The sequence below is a fragment of the Spinacia oleracea genome, chromosome 3 (assembly GCF_020520425.1).
Source record: "Spinacia oleracea cultivar Varoflay chromosome 3, BTI_SOV_V1, whole genome shotgun sequence".
Taxonomy (NCBI): Eukaryota; Viridiplantae; Streptophyta; class Magnoliopsida; order Caryophyllales; family Amaranthaceae; genus Spinacia; species Spinacia oleracea.
Window position 1 is genome coordinate 134306 of NC_079489.1, and position 21822 is coordinate 156127.

The 21822-nt window shown below is 33.2% G+C and overlaps 1 protein-coding gene and 1 long non-coding RNA gene across 2 annotated transcripts; one reads left to right on the forward strand and one right to left on the reverse strand.

Annotated features, from left to right (window-relative positions):
• Positions 1-607: 607 nt before the first annotated feature.
• LOC110782312 (uncharacterized) lies at positions 608-3135 on the reverse strand. Its single transcript, XM_021986432.2, has 5 exons — positions 2861-3135; positions 1514-1628; positions 1308-1397; positions 1109-1207; positions 608-996 (listed from the first exon to the last, which is right to left on the reverse strand). Exons 1-5 carry the CDS (start codon positions 2926-2928, stop codon positions 895-897), a joined length of 474 nt encoding a protein of 157 aa, XP_021842124.1. The 5' UTR covers positions 2929-3135; the 3' UTR covers positions 608-894.
• Positions 3136-3154: 19 nt separating this feature from the next.
• On the forward strand, positions 3155-4508 carry LOC130469226 (uncharacterized). Its single transcript, XR_008929625.1, has 2 exons — positions 3155-4074; positions 4174-4508. It is a non-coding gene; the product is annotated as an uncharacterized lncRNA (long non-coding RNA).
• Positions 4509-21822: the final 17314 nt, after the last annotated feature.

Below are 21822 nucleotides of genomic sequence, written 5' to 3' on the forward strand. Positions count from 1 at the left end.
ATTATGTTTAATCGGCATTTTGGTTAAATTAACATATTAAGCATATCGAATATTTTGGTCAAATTATCATACTAAGTACATATAAAATACATTAAATGAATGCGTTCAAGATTTATTAATTACTCGTTAGCTTTAAGGGATAAATATTTTATAAAAGATGGTTAAATAATAGTTTTTGAATAACCGTACATACAAGGGACCTAATCAAGTTTTATATACAGAGTAATCCGTATTTATTACACAAATTAATAAAAATATAATACGTGTTTTAAAATATCAAAACGCGTTGGGTCACCCCCAAACCTGAAAGTTAGGGTCTTCAACAAACATTTGTAAACTCAAACCCGAAAATGACCGACCCAATTTAACCCAACCTGAAAGTAATTTTTTTTATAACCTGACCCAACCGACCCATTTGACAGGTCTAATTGTAGCCCACCATTCAAAGTTTGTAGCTTAAAAATAATACTCCCTAGGAATGACGTTAAAATACAAGGTATAACTGGAACAAATGCAAGCTGGCTCTCTAGAGGAAAAAAAATAAAGGAAAAACATCTGCTGCAGGTAGTGAGTGACTACAACCTTCAAGTTTGAAGGCAGAATAAAATGTGTCTAAATAACAACGTATCGTCATGCCAATATGAAATGTCCCTACAATATCTTTGCATAAATAGCAATTGAAGATTATCTCAAGTCTAAATTGACCCCAAAAAACAGGGAGAGACGAATAAAAATACTAGGATAAGTGCTAGGTTAAAATAAAGGGAAGCGAATGACAACTAGAGAAGGGAATGGATACAAAGCATACAAAAATTAAGTCCGAAAAGGGTAGTAGTATCTCATAATCATGTGCTTGTGTCTTTGTCCACTGTTAAATTAAACAGCCAACTCATCTTACATTGCTTTTGCCTTGGGGGCCTTCTTCTTTACTTGTCGTCTTGGCATAGAGTTCTTCATGCCAATGAAAAAAAGCAAAGCGCCAAACAATGCCAAATTCTGCACAGAGTAATAGCTTAAAGCAATGAGAAACACTGATTATCTTAATTCCTTGGTTGACAGAGCAAACTAATCTGATGCAAAACTATGTGCACATAATTTAATAGCCCACCTGGGTAAATTTGACAAAAAGTAACGCAAATTCCTTATGATCAGCATCATAGTTGTAGAAATCATAAGAGGTAGGAGTAGCAAGCACCTGGTGCAAAATCTGTATGTAGAAACAAGGGGGGGTGAGGAAATCTTAAACTATTACTACTGGGTCAGGGGATCGACCGCTCGGGACAGGGAACAAACTATTGTCTACTTACCAGAAGATAAGCTCCAAAAGAGCTTCCCAATATGAAAAGAAGACTCCCAAGTCCCTTCAAGGCTATTGAGGCAGCGATTAAATGTTGCATCTGTAAGAAAACAGAGAACAGCTCGACAATGGAGTATTTGAGTGAAACTTAGAGTGAAATTTATCAGAATGGAATGTGGTGATGGTGAAAATAATAGGGGAAGATGAATGGATCACCTCAACTGGAGGCAGTTTAAGCGCAGTGTATGATGCCACATGTTTTGATAAAGCATTGAACTTTGGACGCAAAGCCCTAGCAGCTGGCCCACCATCAACACCAAATTCATTGAACCTATATAAAGGAAACAAAATGGTAGCTTAAGCACCACCCTAGAAGATTGTTGTAATTTTGCAGAGAGAAAATTTTGAAAATCCAGCAAAGAGAACAGAGAAATTGGAGAAAACATAGTTTACATTGATTCAAGAAACGGTCAAATAAATTTTTTATTCCCAAGAAAATCATATTTCTAATCACACTACCAGATGCTCAGATAGTTACAAAATCGACAAAAACCATCACTGTCACCAAAAAAATTGTCTAGCACCTCCAATATAGATACTGGAGGTTTGCAATTATATCAGCACTTCATATAACTTATCCTTTCCCAGACCTTGTTCTCTAAAGCATGTAGCTCGAAAACAGGCAATATTCAGAGGAAAGAGCAAATCCCAGAAGCATATAACCAAGAATGCAGATAAGACTGCAACAGAAATGCAAAAGCATGAACTTCACATTTACTTAAAAATATTTTCCAAAACAAAAAAGCACACAATAAAAATGGAATATCAAAATTGAAATCAGAGTACCTTCGCAATAGAGTCTAAGGTACACTCCCACACATCATAAGTTAAAGCACAATTCTACACCAATTCACAATATCCTTATATAGTTATAGAGACAAGCACCAAGTCACAACACTCACAAGTAACCGTATAAAGACAAGTCTGCACCAAGTCACAGAGGATCCTCATAGAGTTATAGAGACATATATATATACACCAAGTCAATCTAAGTGAAGGGAGCATTAAATAAGGGAGATCTGATCTGAAGAGATCAAAGTTAGCAATAACATTGTTGGCCTACAGACATACAACATGCAAGAGAAGATAGGATTTTTTTTCAACCTGATCTGGATCTTTTCAATCAATCACATTATTCAATCATCTCCTCTAATCAAACCCAAACTACACTTAATAATAAAGATCAACTTTGACATAATCTTCTAAAATCTTTGTTTAAAGGTAAACCACTCTAGAATAAATTGGCAAGCCTGCTACATTGGCAAAATGGCAGTGAAGGTAAGCATCAAAATCAATTAACAACAAAACCCCCCAAAAAAAGATTAAAAGAAAAAGGAACTTTAAATCCCAACAAGATCTTTCCACTCAAAACCCTAGATTCAATAATTAGAACTACAATATACTCCGTAATAAATTCAGTCCAAATAAAAGCAATAAATGTTCCTAGAAAAAATCGAAATTAAGCAAGCAGATCTAAAAAAAATGGATAAAAAATAAACTCACTCTTGCCAAGCAGAGAGGATGAAGACGGAGACGAAGAGAACTCTTCCAGCAAACGACAAAAACGCCATTGATTGATTGATTTCTCTCTCTTCTTTCTCTATCTAAGGGCAGAGCTTTCTCTCTCCTCGATCTAGCCGTAAGACAGAAGACAGAGATTCAAGGGAGGAAGAGAGAGAGAAACGGAGAAATTGCCGCTAGTGATTTCAAACGCCTTTTATAAATGAGAAAATAAAATAAATCTTACTCCCTAGTAGGTAGGTGATATTTGCAGGGTTGAGAGAGTGAACAAAACGTGATTCAGTGTTTGAGATGTATTATGGGACCCATAGAGTGTTAACACGTCTGACGGGCCAATCAATTTGCTTTATTTAAATGTAGTTGGGTGATGTGGAGGCATATGTGAGCGAGTGACGTCTTTTCATGGTCTAGCGCGTGGCAACGGGTTTTGATATGGGGTTTTGGACCACTCCTTGTCTCATTAATGCTTTAGTAAATGCGTTATTCGACGTCTGTGTATGTCAAAATTGCTCGTATTTTTAACATAAAAATATAATCTTCTATCTATCTATCTATAACTATTACTAAAAGAAATACCGCTGACATCATCTTTTCCTCCAAACTATACACATGTCACTCTCTCCTCCAATATTTTCCCGCCCAAACTGCCTACATCCCTCACTTCTCTTTTGCGTCATTTCTATTCTTCGTTTACGCTTTCCAATATTTTTTTAAAATCACGCTGGCCAGTTACCAATTTATGGCTGTGACCATTGCTATTTCCTAGGATTTTTAGATCTACTGTTTCAATTTCCCTTGCTTTAAAAGTTTTTTATGGAAAAACCATGGAAGGAAACCGAGAAGTTACTGATTCAATTTACTCCAATACTTGTAATTTTTTTGCTCAAATTCTTATTAGTTTTTCCTGTTTCTCGAACAAATTGCTATGATTGATTATGTATTTTTGATTTTCGGGTAGCTTAAACTTCGGATTGTTGCAGCTCTTGAACAACTCCAATGACAGCTTTGGGTAATTAGAACTCCAAGTTTATTTCTCGAATGTGGGTAATCACGTTCTACCACTATGGGAACTGTACTATTTTGAATCTATTTGAATTCTGATTTATGTTTTATCAACTTTTTTTTCATTTGAAATCTTTTTTGTTTTTGAGAGTGAATTGGAGGATGGGATAAAAGTTCTTTCTATTTTGACATGGGTAAGTTTTTTAATTGGTAATCTTAAATTATAAGCAATTTTAATTTTAATTTTTGTAATATTCCTTCGATCTGAATTTTTTTGATTGAAAACATTGTAGGTGAAGATGAATAGCAGAAGATTCTGGCAAAGATATGAGGACGACGTTCTGAATAGGAATAACGACGAGGGCGGCTAAGTCGGCGGTAGCAAGGTGTGTCCATGTCGTCTGTAACGGTGTTTCCGGAATAAATTTGAGTTTTGATTGGATTTATCAATATACTCAGTAGTTTGCAGTAATTGGAGGAATTTTGATTGGATTTATCAATATAGTTTGAAGTGGGTTTGGACGGAATACATATTTAATATTTTGTTTTGAAGATGTATGAAACTTGAGATTATTATACACTTATGTCGTTCCATTTAATTATTTAATACATCTATGCTTAATGAAGATAGGCTGGAGTATTTGTTTTCTATACTTCTCCAGATTTATGGTTGTCGTCTTCTGATGTATGGAGATTTTCTTGACTTCCTTCTCTTGGGTAATTCTTCTATGTCTCATTTGTCTCCCCTCCATAATTTTAATTTGTTGGATTTCAGAGTCCTTTTATCTCCTTCAATGGTTTAAGTACCCCTTTTTGTTTGTAATTTTCCTATGGTAGTCAGATATTCTAGATTAGATCCTAACCACCATAAAATGCACTGGAGCTATATTCTACTCCCTTTGATATATTTGTTTACTCTTCTTTGGAGAATATTGGCCTATATGTATATCAAAATTTTGATCCCATTGTGTTTCCTATTTTTTCTAAGGTAAGCATTTGAAGAACATCATACTAATAGTCTGATGTCTACGGGTAAACAAGTTCTTGCTTAGTAATGAGAAGATTTTTGAGTACCCTACTATATTTATTGATACTTTGACGAATAACCTAACTTATTGTGTGGAGCAAAACTAGGGAAGGAATATGTTTTTATAGTGCTATTGGACATTTGGACATATGCACGGGGTTGAGGTCCTTATTCAATTCAAGTCCATAATTGTGAGATTTTATCAAAGCTGGGTTGATGTTTTAACTGGTAGTAAGTTTGGCTTCAAGTTGTATAAAATAGCAAATCTAATGGGATTGCCCCACTTTTGTAAATAATTGTAAAGTGTATTATGCATTGTCAATTTATTGCAATATAATTTTCTTCTTCATTTAAAGAATCGAATAGTTACGAATATCTTTAAAAACTTAAAAATCGTGCATTGCACGGGCACTAACCTAGTTTTATCTTATAAAAATGTTACCCCTCTATTTTTCACCTCTCTCCATCCCCTCCCCACTGATAGCCTTAACTTTTGGCGATAATAATTAAAGAAAATAATTTTTCAAATAAAACCAATAATTAAACAAAAAATAATACAACCGAAAATAAAATAATAATAATAATAATAATAATAATAATAATAATGGAAAAATTATAATGGAAAAATTAATTAATAATTGAACAAAATTAAATGAATTAATAGAAGAAGAAAAAATTCAAAATTGTTGCTCTGCTCTGTCCCGTGCATAGCTTGTGCGCAACTGCTCTGACTCCTTCGTCAACATTGTGCGCGACCTCGACAATTAAAAAAATCAAAAGGTTACCTCCCACGGCGACGCTAATGAAGGAGAAGGTGAAGCGATCGATGAAGGCCTCTTCGTTGGAGTCATTACCATTCTCGGCTCGTTCACAACTTCTCCGTGAGAAACCTTCCACGATGGTGCCATGTTATACCTTTGTTGTGGTCTACCACCTCCCTTCTTCCTCCTACTCATGCGCCTCGCGCCCTCTCCTTCCCCTCTTCTTCCTTCTCGCAACCCTCACTTCATCTTCGGTCGATTCCGACGAGATTGGTTTTATTTCTCGGTGGAAAATGTGTGGGTGATGGGAATGATTGGAGGGACGAAAATATAGAGGGTATGCGAGCAGTGGGGGGGGGGGTCGCGAAATAGAGTACACACATACTTTTACGTACAGGGTCCTACAAACAAAATATGATTTTCTATAAATATGGTTGATGTTCTATTCTACAAAATGTATATGTGTTGACTAGGTTCTCATGTTCTAAATTTAGAACATTGTTGAACAAATTTAGAACATCGTTGAATAAATTTAGAACATGGTTGAACAAATTTAGAACATGGTTGAATAAATTTAGAACATGCTTGAATAAATTTAGAACATGATTGAATAAATTTAGAACATGAGCTTGAAAATTGAGAACATGGTTGAATAATTTTAGAACATGGTTGAATAATTTTAGAACATGCTTGAATTAATTTAGACACGAGCTTGAAAATTTAGATCATGGTTGAATAAATTTAGAACATGGTTGAATAAATTTAGAACATGGTTGAACAAATTTAGAACATCGTTGAATAAATTTTGAACATGCTTGGATAAATTTAGAACACGATCTTGAAAATTTAGAAAATTTATATATGTATATGTGTTGACTTGTTCTAAATTTAGAACATCGTTGAATAAATTTAGAACATGGGTGAACAAATTTAGAACATTGTCGAATAAATTTAGAACATGCTTGTCTAAATTTAGAACATGGTTGAATAAATGGAGAACATGGTTGAATTAATTTAGAACATGGTTGAACAAATTTAGAACATGCTTGAATAATTTTAGAACATGGTTGAACAAATTTAGAACATTTTTAAATAATTTTAGAGCATGGTTAACAAAATTTAGAACATGCTTGAATAAATTTAGAACATTGAGAGTGTGAAAGTGTTCTTACCGTAAGAAGTGTTCTTACTATATATATAGGACCAGGTTCTGGTGAGAACCTCCCTTAAGATGAGAACCTTCCTTATAATGAGAACCTCTGATAGTTGTTGGATTAAAACAAAACGGACGGAAAGTAAACATAAGATCAAGAAAACTAAACACAATATCGACAAAAAGTAAACACAAGATCGGAAAAAGTAAACACAACATCGAGTAAAAGTAAACACAATATAATCAAAAGTAAACGCAACATCGACAGAAAGTAAACACGAGATCAAAAAAAGTAAACACAACATCGAGTAGAAGTAAACACAATATAATCAAAAGTAAAATATCGACATAAAGTAAACACAAGATCATAAAAAGTAATCACAAGATTAGAAAAAGTAAACACAACATCGGATAAAAGTAAACAAAAAATAATGAAAAGTAAACACAACATCGACAAAAAGTAAACACAACATCAGAAAAAGTAAACACAACATCAACAAACGAATAAGAACTAAAAACCCTAATTTCACTTGTTCGAAAATAAAAATTGAAAAGGGGATTACCTGGGCAACGGAAGAAACGAAAAACAAATCCCAAAATATGAATTTAGAAGAAGAAGATATGAGAAAGAAGGAGGAAGAGATTGAAAGAGAGAGAGAGTGAGAGAATTCGTAGGGGAGGAGGGAGGAAGAGAGAGAAAGAAATTCTGAAAATTGAGGGGTTGGGGGAGGTCATTCAACGCGGGTAAATTACCATTTTACCCTTACTAATTTTGAAATTTCGGGTAGATTTTCAGCCATTAGATTCAATTGATCCACGACTGAGATTAGTTCTCAGTTCTCATCTTAAGGGGTGGTTCTCACCAGATCCTGATTCATATATATATATATATATATATATATATATATATATATATATATATATATATGTAATCCCCCGTAATTTTATTATATTTTATTTATATATTTTAACGTATATTTAATATATTTAAATGTAAATACGAATTTTAGAAATGAATATGTAATTAAAATATAATTATTTTATTACATTTTGAATATTTTAATGATTTATGAAATCAAAATTTATTTTTGAATTTTACGTTAAAACGAATTCGGATTTTGAAATCACGTTCGATTGAAATTAGAAAACAATCCCAACCATTTTGGAATCAACAACCCAAATCCTACTTCTAACCCAATTGGATAAAGCCCAAACCAATAAAACCCAAAACAAATACTCCCTCCCTTTTTCCAAATCACGTGAAACCAAATAAAGAGAACTAAGCTTTTCACTATTCACGTAACGTGAACCCTCTAACACAAAATCTGCACTCCTCCCTTTGCTCAACCGTCAGCCAGCCGCCACACTGGACCACCGTCGTCGCCGCCGACCTCCTTCCTCCGTCGTCGGTACTCGTCGTCCTCTCCCTTCTCCTCTTTCGTTTTTTTTTTTTATTTAATTTGTTTTTATCTCCTCCTTAATGTTTGTTTTCTGTTTGCTCAACCAGACACCTCCGCCCACCTTCGTTCGCATCACCATCCCGCGCCGCGCCACCACCTGCGCGTCACCCATCGAAGCTGCCTCCGGCCAGCATTCTTCTTGCTTCCCCTCTTCTTTGCTTTCTTCTTTCGCACGCTAAACCACCAGTCGCGCCACCACCGTCGGCTGTAACCGCTACTCGTGCCGCCCAGCCCGCGACCACCTTTCCTGCCGCCGTGCTTGCCTGCCGGCAGCCTTGCTTCGTCCCTCTTTTTGGTTAATTCTCGAACCCTAAACTAAATTATGTGCTAATTATGTTTTATTAATTATGTTCCAATTATGTTTTACTAATTTAATTCATGTTTCTTGATTTAATTATGGTTTTATTATTAAGTTATGAATTTCAAATTATATACTTGGCATAATTAATAATTTAATTTTCAGATTTATATAATTGAATTAAAATAAGAGTTTTAAGTATTAAAACATGAATTTTTAAGGTTTTAATAGTTTTGAAATTATGGTAGGATGATTATAAATTATTAAAGCTATTTTTTTTTATGATTTCAAACATGTTATTTGTGTTTTGGAATAGTTTGAAATGAGTTTGTATTGCTGAAAATTTAAGTATGACGATTGCGAAGAGTTTTCAGCGAATTTCAAACATTGATTCAATAATTATGATGCTAGGAAATCAAATATTCACGTTTTAATGTTGGGGAAGGTTCTAAGTATGTTTAGGATGTATTTAGAATGCTTTATTATGGTTGCGAATGATTAGAAATTGACTGGGAATATTTGTTGGTTGTTTTAGGCGGATAATTTTCTTTAGGCGACTTTTGAAAGTGTTTAAGTGGCCTATCAGTTTGTTTACACAAGGTACGTACATACCTGTGTGCTTCGAATGTGTGTTATCTGTTGAAACCAAGTTGAAATTTGTTGATGGACTTGGTTATGTTGGAATTTCATGTTTAATATTGTTGGATGGACATGTTGAACATATATATTTCACTATGAGAATTATAACATGTTCGTAGACGATTGATGCAAACATGTTTGATTGGGAACACTAGATTATTTTATATATATATTGACTCAGATCGATTGATCGTTGTTCCCTTTTAGCTTTTCACTACTTTATGAGGGCCGTGGACCTTGTTTAGTAAGTTGAAACCTTATACCCATATAGAGGGGTTGATCAGTATTAAAGGAAAGGTTGGATTTAATTGGAATGAGTCTTGTTCGATGCCTTTGTGAGCACTTACTTAATTCCAAGATAAAAACAGTTGTAAATAAACGTGAGTTGTATGCCTTATGTGATTGTTGAGTCATAACAGGGTGTCAATTTGTAAATCATGTAAAGTGAAACTGAGTAGCAATAGCTTTAGACTGTGCACGTCTAAAGTGACGGACAAACAGGAGTTGGGGTTCATGGTGGTAGCCCATGGCCTTTCATTCGGACCGGATTGATCACCGCGTCCTATTTTTAGTCAAACGTTCCTCGATATCGCAGGTCACTGAGGTTACGGAGTCGCGCCCGTACCTCGTCTTCCTTAGTGAAGACTTCTAGCTAGAAAACTCGGTCCATTGCCATTTTAAATTAAATAATATTATTGTTATAAAGGTCTAGTCCAGTCAAGTATAGCTTTCAAGTCAGTATGTTTTGGTTTTCCTTGCTTATGTTTTATTTAGTATCATGTTAGGATTGTTCGGTTAATAGAATCATGTTAGGATTATCATTTATTTAGTATGTAGTACTCAGCTTTGCTGATTACGTGCTTTTGCTTGTGCATGTTGATCATGGCTATGCCTTATTGATCCTGTGATGACCCAATCTTTGGTGAGCAGTCTCTAAGGATCAATAACTATTGTCCATCTGCAGGTTTGAAGATGTTGCATCATTGGGATCGGGAAGGAATAGAGAGCTTGTATTTAGTTTTGATTTGCTAAGTTGACTTGGGTTTGTTTAATTGGACTTTAAACTTGTTAGTTGATCTTATTTTTGTTGATTGGTTTTTGGATTAACTATGTAATCGATTATTTATAAACCTAAAGTTATTTATTATGTTTTCCGCTGCAAAATTCTGAATAAGCCGTTACGTTTTCACACGGGCGATAATGCCTTGATAATCCTCTACGTTTTACATAAAAAGGTTATTTTAGAAAAGAGAGAATTGTCGGGGTGTTACAATATATATATATATATATATATATATATATATATATATATATATATATATATATATATATATATATATATATATATATATATATATATATATATATAAAGGCTCCCGTAAGAACAGTTCTTACGGTGAGAACACTTCCTTACCGTAAGAACACTTTCTGATAATGGCAATTTCGTAATTATTATTAACAAATACCCCCCATTTTTTTTTCACGCCATTTCTTTCATTTTCAGAGTCTCTTTCTCTCTCTTCTATTCCTCCCTCTCTCTCTATCTCCAATTCTCTCTCCGGTCGTAGCCACCACCAACGCTCGGCGGTCGCCGGTCACTTCTCACCGGTCGCTGCTCGCGGTTGTGATTCCTTCGCAGAAATCCAGCGACGCCGCGAACACCTTGCTCCTCCAATTCATCAATCGATTGAGTCTCAAATCTCAATCGCAAATTCTGGTGGCCGCGAACAAGAACACGTGATTGCTGGTGGCTGCTCGCTTCTCGCCGCCGTGGCTGCTCGCTTCTCGCCGCCGCCTCTGCTCGCAGCCATTCAATCCCAGCCGCTGCTCGGTTAATTTAATTGCTAGTGTTCTAAATCGATTTCAATCGATTATAAAATCAAATCGATCGGCAGTTCGGTAAGATTTTTCGAAATCGAAATTGATTTCAATCGATTTCTCAATTCGGAAATGAAAATCGATTTCTCAATTCAAAAATTAAATCAAATCAATTTTTGTGGCGGCGAATCAGATCTCTTTGAGCGTATATCAAGATTTACATCTTTGAGCATATATCAAGATTAATATCTCGTTTTATTCTGAATTTGCTTCAAAGTTGCAGCTATTTTGAGTGAATTTTGGAAAATCTCGGTTGTGTATTAAATTGAAGAGACGATAGAAATTGCTGAATTTTGTAGATCGTCATGGTTTTGCTGTATATTCGAATTCTAATTTAAAGATTTACTTCTAATTTCTCATGCCATATAGAGTAACTCGCTCAAATTCCAAAATCAAGTCGAAAATAAAGTTAAAACATATTTGAATAAATTTAGAACACTGTTGGATGAAATTAGAACATGCTTGAATAAATTTTGAATACGGTTGAATAAAGTTAGTAAATACTCGAATAAATTTAGAACATATTTGAATAAAGTTAGATTATGTTTGAATAAAGTTAGAACATGTTTAAATAAAAGTTTGAATATGCTTGAATAAATTTAGAACACTGTTGAATAAGTTTTGAACATGCTTTAATAAATTTATAACATGCTTGAACAAAGTTAGAACATGCTTAAATAAATTTTGAAACACGGTTGAATAAAGTTAGAACATGCTGAAAGCTTGAATAAATTTAGAACATGCTTGAATAAATTTAGAACATGTTTGAATGGATTTAGAACATGCTTGAATAAATTTAGAACATGTTTAATAATTTTAGAACATGCTTGAATTAATTTAGAACATGTTTAATAATTTTAGAACATGCTTGAATTAATTTAGAACATGAGCTTGAAATTTTAGAACATGTATATATGTATATGGGTTGACTAGGTTCTCATGTTCTAAATTTATAACATGCTTAAATAAATTTAGAACATACTTGAATAAATTTAGAACATGGTTGAACAAATTTAGAACATCGTTGAATAAATTAGAACATGGTTGAACAAATTTAGAACATCGATGAATAAATTTAGAACATGCTTGAATAAATTTAGAACATGCTTGAATAAATTTAGAACATGAGTTTGAAATTTTGGAACATGATTGAATAGTTTTAGAACGTGCTTTAATTAATTTAGAACATGAGCTTAAAAATTTAGAACATGATTGGATAAAATTATAACATGCTTGAACAAAAATAAAAAATGGTTGAATAAATTTAGAACATGGTTGAATAAATTTAGAACATGAGCTTGAAAATTTAGAACATAGTTGAATAAATTTAGAACATGGTTGAACAAATTTAGAACATGGTTAAACAAATTTAGAACATGGTTGAACAAATTTAGAACATGGTTGTACAAATTTAGAACATGGTTGAACAAATTTATTACATGGTTGAACAAATTTAGAACATCTCTAGTATAAAAGTGTTCTTACCGTATGAAGTGTTCTTACCTAAGGAGGTGTTCTTACCGGATCCCTCCCCTATATATATATATATATATATATATATATATATATATATATATATATATATATAGGACCAGGTTCTGGTGAGAACCTCCCTTAAGATGAGAATCTCCTTATAATGAGAACCTTTGTGAACCGTTAGATTTAGGTGAAACGAGCGGTTGAGATCCTATCTCGTAAATTAAATGCGCGGTTCTTTTTCAATCTCCTGACTGACCAAGCTGTGACATTTTCTCTCTCTACAACCCTCATTCCACTCACTCACGTTCGTTTCTCTCTCCTCACACAAATTCAAATGCAATCGTCTCTCTCCTCAACTGATTTGCTTGAAATTACAATTCAAAAACCGCCCATTATATCTTAATTTCACGAAGGTCCAAAGATTTTGAGATACTTTTACTTCATTATTTCGATTTTGTTCCATTTATAATGTCGAATTTGCTCGATTTTTTGCGATTTTTGCTCAAAGTTCTCTGATTTTGGCTCGAATTTATGCGATTTTCGCTCGAACTTCTGCAGATTTTGCTAGAGTTTCTGCAAATTACACTACATCATTTTAATCCTAATGTTTTGAAGAATTTGCAGCTTGAACTTTCTGGTGTCGGAGCTTTGATGTTTCCTGCGACTGAAATACTGAGGTTATTTCTCTCACATCCCTTTGTTTCAGAACTTTTCAGGTTTTGTTCTTAATTTTTTGTGTAATTTTTTGTTGTGAAAATTTTCTGTGTAAATTTTCTGTGTTTATTTTTTTCTGTTTATTTATTTTAACAGGAAAAATGATAAAAATCCACAACAAGGTAATGTAACCTAATTTTTGTTTACTTTTGAAGATATTAAGTTTACCTTTGAAATAATGCTTTGTTTACTTTTGAAAACTGAGATGATCTAATTTTTAGGGTACATTATTTTTGTTTTTAGACCTTAATTGATGATTTTGCTGAGAATAATTGATCCAAAATTTTAGGTTTTCTATGTTAAGCCCTGGATAGTTGGTTGGATTTGGTGAGCTCTTCACATTAATGTTACATGTTTTTAGTGTGCCGGGTTCAGATTAATGTAGGTGGATTATCAGTAGAGTTTCTGCATACATGATAAATCCATGACTAGAGGTTTCACTGTCTCTTTTTGTTTTTTGTGCCTAGTAATATCATCAAAAACTCTTGGATACGATTGAATGAAGCATACATTTATTTATGTGGCTCTTTTAATTGGTTTACATTTACTTTTCTTAGTTATTTATCTACTTTTAAATTAGTTCCATTTACTTTTAAAACTGAAAAAAGTAAATAGAAATGATATCCAAAGTAAACAAAATATGACTCTGGACCATGCTAACATAATACTTAAAAGAACTCAAGAGTTTTTAAGTTGCATACTTAAGATTTTCCAACTTGACAGCACCTATTAAATACAGTAGCACCAATACAGTAGTTCTGTTTCTCTAGACTTATCAGTAAACTAGTTTTGCGAGACCGTGTTACTTGTTACTGGTTAGTTCAGTTGTTCTTAGGAGCCCAAATGCAATTGCCGCCTTTCACTATGTAATCTAATATTGTTGGCTGTGCTGGAGAGGCACTTTCTGGGTTCTAAACTTGCAGTCCGTCTTAGTGTGTTGCGTTTGGGTTGTTGTTGTTATTGGTTGTTATTCAGTTAAGGGTTGATATATTATAGATTTGAAGTAAATGAAAATTGTAAAAAAGTAAACTGAATATCTACTCTCTTTAAAAGAAAACTAAACCGGTAATTATTTCGTGATTTCAGTTAACGATATAGGTAAATTTCCAGATTTTTAATTTCTGTAATTTTTGTCTTTGAGCTTTACATATTGCTTGAATACAATGTATGTTTCACATACGATTATCTGATTGAATATATGATCGGTTTTGAGCTTGATAGAAGTGAATCAGTTAGCTACATTACATGTGTTAACGTAAACAAATTTTTTGCAAAAGTAAACTAAATCTCGCGAAAAGTAAACTAAATCTCTAGATTTTTAGGCCTTTTACTAGTGGTTTCTCTGTACACTTTTTTTGTTGAAGTTGTATTATTTGTATCTACAGTTTCTAACATTAGAAGATTCTTACAAGATTCTAACGATACTAGGCCTTATCAAATTTTATTTTAAAAAGTAAATTACTTAGCCTGAAAAGTAAATAACTAATTTGTAAAAGTAGATTAACTAAACTAGCCTAAAAGTAAATATTCTAAAGGATATAAGAGTCTGTAAATATTCAAAAAGTAAATATTCTAGCTGATTTATTTGGTATATCGTTACTACAATCATGTTATGGGGTCATAAAAGGGCATTTTGGTGGGAGGAATATAGGTGTGGCTGTCATCAACCTTGTTGGTGTTAAATCGAGTTCAGCAGGCGTTGAAACAAGTTTGGCAGTTGTTGCAGTGAGTTTGACAAGAGTTGAAGCAAGTTTTGCAAGTGTCTCGTGAATTTTGACTAAGCTAATGGAAGATTCATTTAACTCAAAAGTAAAGCAAAAACTGAAAAAAAGTAAATATAAATGATCTAAAAGTAAACTTTTGTTGTTTGTTTAATTCTTTTTGATATTTTTTTGTATAAATTTTTTTTGTGAAATTTTTCGATGTAATTTTTTATGTGTTTGATTTTTCCTGTTTATTTATTTAATCTCTCTTAAAGTAAACTACATTAGTACATCTCCAGGTGATAAAGCCTGCACTTTAGGCTTGGATGTTTGTTGAAGCTTGATGTTTATTGTTATTTTTGTTAGCTTGAATCTGGTTTATTATAATGCTAGATGTTGAACCAGTTCGGTGTGGTCTGGTCTGAGCGTTTAGGTAGTCAGTTGTTCATGGCTGTTTTTTTGAGCCTGCAGTCAGTCATTTTGGATGACTCGTTGAGGTTGCTGGTGATTTGCATGTTTGCAGTTGGCCCTGCTTCTTCTGTTGGTTGTTGTTTTGGTTTTAGTATGGTAGTTAGCGATTAAAAAAATAAGGGTAAAGTATTATTTTCACTTATTTTAGAAGTAGATCAAAACTTTGTAAAAGTAAATTAATTAGGTTCAAAAGTAAATTCATTCATGAAGCTTGATATGAACTCGTCGAGCCTTTGCCATAAATATGAATGTTATCTCTGAGCTTAATTAAGATGGTGTTTGACCCAATCAGACCAAACAGATAAAGTAACTAAATTGTGCAAAAGTAAACTAAATCTCTCTAAATGTTAACTAAATCTCTCTAAAAGTAAACTAAATAATGATGGAACTTTGATTGTAATATTTTTTAAAAAAAATATATAAACTCGAAACCTATTAACTCAAATGGGAGAGCAATGTGCCATTGCACATGGATGTAGGTTCAATTCCTACATAGGTTGGCGATTTACATGCATAAAAAAACTCGAAATTAGATAATAAAATCAAAAGTAAATTGAAAAACTTATTAGTAAATAAGAAAATTTTGGTGTTTAAGGCTAGGCCATTAGACTTTGTTGGAATAATACTTGTGAAAAAGTAAACTAAATCTCTCTAAAAGTTAATGAAATCTCTATAAGAGTAAACTCATTAGAGAATAGAAAATGAAAGATAATTGATTACTCCATGATTTATTAGCAAGTGTGTCGCTCGAAGTGAAACAATTAAAAAGGAATGACAGATAGTAGGGTGGTTTAGGTAATACAAATTAATCATATGTACAGTTAAAACTCAAATGTAAATAATATTAACTCATAAGTAAATTAAAAAATCTCAAAATTAAATAAAAAAAGTTTTAAAAGTATTTACCAACAGTGTCCCAAGAAGATTTGAAAAACTTACTGGAATAGCCATCAGGCCCAGGCAGGCAGGCACCTTTGGAAACCTCAACGTTAGAAACTGCCTTCTTTACATCCTCACAACAAAATATCTTGCATAAAGACGGTTGTTGATCCAGGTTTAAACTATTCCCAGCAGCAACCACCTCCACCTTCACTCTTGATCTAGAACCATCTCAACACCAAGCAGCCTAGTATAGTGGTTCAAACATGAAGCAACCACCTCATCAGGTTTATTGAGCGGTTAAGCCGAACCCCTAAAACATTCTGAGTTTTGTATACCTTGTTTTGCATCCTCCTATTTTTCAAACTGCATTTTACTTTAGTTTTCAGGCATAGAAAATTATGCCTGGCAGATGAATAGTTCTGACTTTCCTGATGTACACATTATGCTCTTAGTAGCCTTCGCTATCTCCTTGCGATAGACTCGATGATAAACTTAGCAACAAGGTTCTTTATATCACGAGAGCTAGCCATGACCTCACGTACCTTGCAGCCGTTCTGCAAAGAAGAATGCATAATACATAATACAATATTTAATTCTCCAGAAAAATAAGTGTATGTACAAAGGGATGCCAATCAGAGTGATAGACAAACCTGGAGGATCTGACTAGCTAAACTAAGCATAGCTAGTCCCCTTGACTTGGTTGGGACGTCTCTAGTGAATGCTCTACGTACAGAACATACGCAGGGAAGAATCGTCACTGGTCTAGTGGTCTTGACATCAATACGAGCCTAAATGAAAGTCTGACACTTGCAACCCAGGGACCTCAAGGTCAAAGTAAAGGTTTTCACTCTAAAGGTAAAGGCGAACCTACGTGGGATTCGAACCCACATCTTTTGTGCATTTGCATAATGCTCTACCAATTGAGCTAGTAGGCTAGTTAAATAAACGTAAAGTAAAAACTAAATAAAGTAAATCAAAATAATTCAAAAGTAAAGGCTTCGATTACTTTTTTTTTTGCTTTTGTTTAGTTTGATATAGAGTAGAAGCATAGAGCCATAGTGGCTATTCACGAGCAACAAGAAGTTGCTTCAAATTAGTACAATTCAAATTCAGCAGAAGCTACTGCTAGCACCCACCCAAGTAACGGGACCTTCACAAAATCCAACACAATAAGCTATTGGGTTATGCTAGACTGTGGAGATTAGAGACAAAACCATTTTAAGTTTGATTTTGTGGTACTAGAAGACCAAGAAAAAGCACCCAGAAAACCAAACACACACACAAACTACAAAGCTACCATCACAAAATAACATGGAACACAAACAACAAGTCAACTCTGGTAAAGTTGACCAGAATTAACAAAGAAAAAACAGCAGGCAGCCTAAAAACAACAGCACCAAACAACATCCTGTCTTACTGGAATCTTATAAAATGTTAACACCATCAACACATGCCTCTCAACAATAGAATCTATAACAAACAAATTGCACTCGAGTTAGAGACCTTACCCGAACTATACTGCAGACAGACTAGGTACAAGACCCAAACCCCAAACCCCAAAAATGATTCATTACTACATCTTGACTAAAATAGAATATTCAAGGCATGAAAAATAAATAAAAAGGAGTATTATTTTAAGGGCTTATTACTGAAGGAGAACTGCAGGACCAACCCTTCCATCTACTCGTAGCCGCAGAACAACAACTAGCCTCGCACCATCAATCACCATTCCTCCCGCTGCCAACTATCACTAAACACCCAAGCACCAACATGACTACACTAAACACATTCACCTACACAACCACAATGCTACAACTACAACGTTACTACTAAGTAGGAGATAAGCCGATAATGCAATAGTAAGAATATGTTATACCTGAAAAGAATACGGGAAAGCCAACTAGTTAGGGAGTCCCTCTGAAATATTACAAGGAGTTACCCATTCATCTAGAAAAGAGTACAAATATCTTCATGTCAATATACATCCCAACTAATCACACTCTTCTAATCTTCAACATTTGGAATTCTTTAGTAAAATTGAAAATAATATGTTGAGACCAAATTGAAACCCTAAAAAGCTAAAATTCAAAGAACATCATAGAATCAGCAAAATAACGAACAGATAATCAAAAATAGACTAACTGGAAGAAAAATTATGCAAGCAAACGAAAATAATCAAAAACACCTCAGTTGTAAACCTCAATCAACAAAATCGATAAAAAAAATCAGGAAAAACGAATCAAATAACAAAAAGATCAATCGATAACCAAAAGAAATGTAAATCTAATACATGGACATCTTATTCGAAGAACAACGACGAAGGTGAAATCGAAGAAGATGCGAGGATTTGCAGGAGGATGAGAATCGGCGAAGTCGAAGAAAGGGAAATCTGAAAGTAAGAGGATTTTGGAGGAGGAGAGAGAAAGTTGAAGGAAGAGAGAGAAAATAATATGAGAATTGTAATTGAGGGAAGGATGTCATTCGGCGTGTGAAACTTACGAAAATACCCTTAATGTCTATATATATATATATATATATATATATATATATATATATATAGGAAGGCTCATGTGAGAACACAATCTTACGTGAGAATAAATCTTGGCCTTTGGATCTTTTCTAATCTAACAGCTCAAAATCAAGGGACTAGTAATGGCATTTTTGTAAATTCGTTGAAAGATAACCCAACCATCTCCTTCTCTTTTTACGCATAATTCTTTTTATCTCTGGCCTTTGTTTTCTCTCTCTTCACTTTGCTTCCATTAGAGACCTCAATCAAGGTCGATTTTCGCTTCCATTTCAGTTTAATTCGCTGCGAATTCAACCAAATTCTCGAATATATTCATCAAATTTCCAGATTTTGATTGTTTAAAGGTACGATACCAATTTTTATTGTCATGATTATGTGATTATTCTTGTGATTTTTGGACAAATTTTGTTGAATTGAATTTCATTTTAGAGCGATTATTTGTATTATGATTCAATTTCGTTCTTAATTTGTGTTTATATTCAGATTCCATCATGTTTTGTGAAAGTCTATTGTTTGAAATTCATATTTGTGCGAATTCAATTGTCCGACGACGATCGATCATGTTGTTCTTTGATAGATTCAATTGTCCGATGACGACCGATCATGTTGTTATTTGTGCGAATTCAATTGGACCAAGAACTAATTTGAATTTGGATCGATTCGACTCCATATGTTTAACATTGTTGTGTTTTTCTTGTTTTTTGATTTCAGATTGATCATTATTCTATCTGTTTGAGTAATGTAATTTGAAGTTCATCATACTCCGGTATCATCATTCATCGAATCCGATCAGTTTTGTTATTAATACGTCTGATGTTTAATGTTCTGAATAATTGGTCATTGTGTTCCGAATAATTATTTTAAATGTGCTGAATAATTGTTCTTTTTGTTCTGAATAGTTGCTTTTGTTGTTCTGAATAATAGTTTCCGATGTTCTGAATAATTGATTTTCATGTTCTGGACTTGTATTCATATGTTCTATATGTTAGTATTATATATGCTCTGAACTTTTTTCCATTCTTTTGTAGATTCTGTTGCAAAATAATGAACAACTTACAAGTTGTTCTAATTCAAATGTGTCTAGTTTTTAAGTCCGGTTACCATGATCCGAAATTTACCGAACAAAAGTGAAGTGAATTTTTAAGTTATAACTTTTTATAACGTTATTTGAATGTTTAGATTTCTGTTTTATTTCTTTCATGTTCAAAATAAATTTTCACCGTGTTCTAAAGAATACACAACATGTTCTAAGAAACTCTATATTGTGTTCTATACAATATAATACATAATGTTCTAAACAATATGCATCATGTTCTAAAAAATGTACAGGATGTTCTAATGTGTATTTACTTTTATTATTTGTGTTTAGTTGTCTTGAAACTAAATATCTTTTGTTATTTTCAGGACTTTGTCACCGAATCCGTTTCCTCAGACAATACTCGATTTCAGTGTCGTGCAACAAGAGTTGTTGATTTATTTGTTACATTTTTTTTGTTTTGAAGAATTATGTAACGTTGCACTCTTTGTTACATCATTTTTTTTATGTCTTGTCTTTAGTGTTACATTTTAGTTATCATTCTGGATGGACAATGTTACGATTCGAATTTTTATATAAATGTTATATGTTTTGTTCTAATCGTATGTTGGTTTTGTTGACCATGTTCTAAAATTAGACACATTTTTTCTACATATTGTTGATCATGTTCTAAATTTTTACATATTTTGTTCTACATAGAAAAATAGAATATTTTTCTTTGCCAATCATTTGAACAAGGTTTAGCTAGTAGAATTGTGAAGTATTTGACTTTTTTGTAATAGATTCATTAGCATATCACATCACAAATATTCGTCAAATTAAACTTTAAACAAGGATAAAACTTTAAGAAAATGAATCTATTACAATTTGATCAAAACCAACCAATATCGAAATTGTCGGTTTACTAATTGTACGAAATCAACCTAAAGTATTTACAAGAAATTCAACATTGATGTTACAAAGGCATTATGATCTCGTTAAATTTGATTCTTTGTTGCCCATTTCCTTGACTTTGAAATCATAACATGAAGTTCATTATTTTCCTTGTGCGCCAATATCTTGCCACAATATCTCTTCATTTGCCCAAACTGCAATGAATTAAATTTTGAATATTAGAAACAATAAAATAGCATATGTTCTGAATATACAAAGTATATGTTATGAATTCACAATGTAGATGTCATGAATTCACAAAGTAGATGTTCTGAATTCCCAAACTAAATTATCTGAATTCTTAAACTAGATGTTCTGAGTTCCCAAACTAAATGTTCTGCATTCTTAAGCTAAATGTTTTGAATTCTCCAACTTAATGTTCTGAATTGACACATGTACACATGAAAGACCGCACAGACACATGCAAGTAACAGGCGCAATACTCAAGAGTCTAGCTTTCTCCACCGGTCTTGATTCTTTATACACTTCTACATAGTCTTGTGGCCCTGAACGCATCTCAACTACAAACTTGTACGTGCTTCTTGACATCTCTACCAATATTTTTTGTCCTCTCTTTCCTCTTTGCAACATGTTTCTGATTTCCGATGTTTCTGGTTCACCTCCTCAATATCATGCTCAACAATTGGTTCCACATTATGTTGCACATCAGCAGGCCATGTCCCTACTTTACTCGGACCAGTTTCTTCATCGGGGTGAGCTTCGGTTTCCTTGCAACATATGAAACAAATTGAGTTATGTTTTAAATATACATATATTATATTAAAAACAACATATGTTATATGTTCTAACCAATGTACTATATGTTCTAACTAGTGAAGCAACATGTTCTAACAAGAGAAGCTATATGTTCTAACAATTGAATTTATATGTTATAACAAGTGAATCTATATGTTCTTTACATTATTCCTATATATTCTAATCAGTTAAGCTACATGTTCTAATTAGTCTAGATAATGT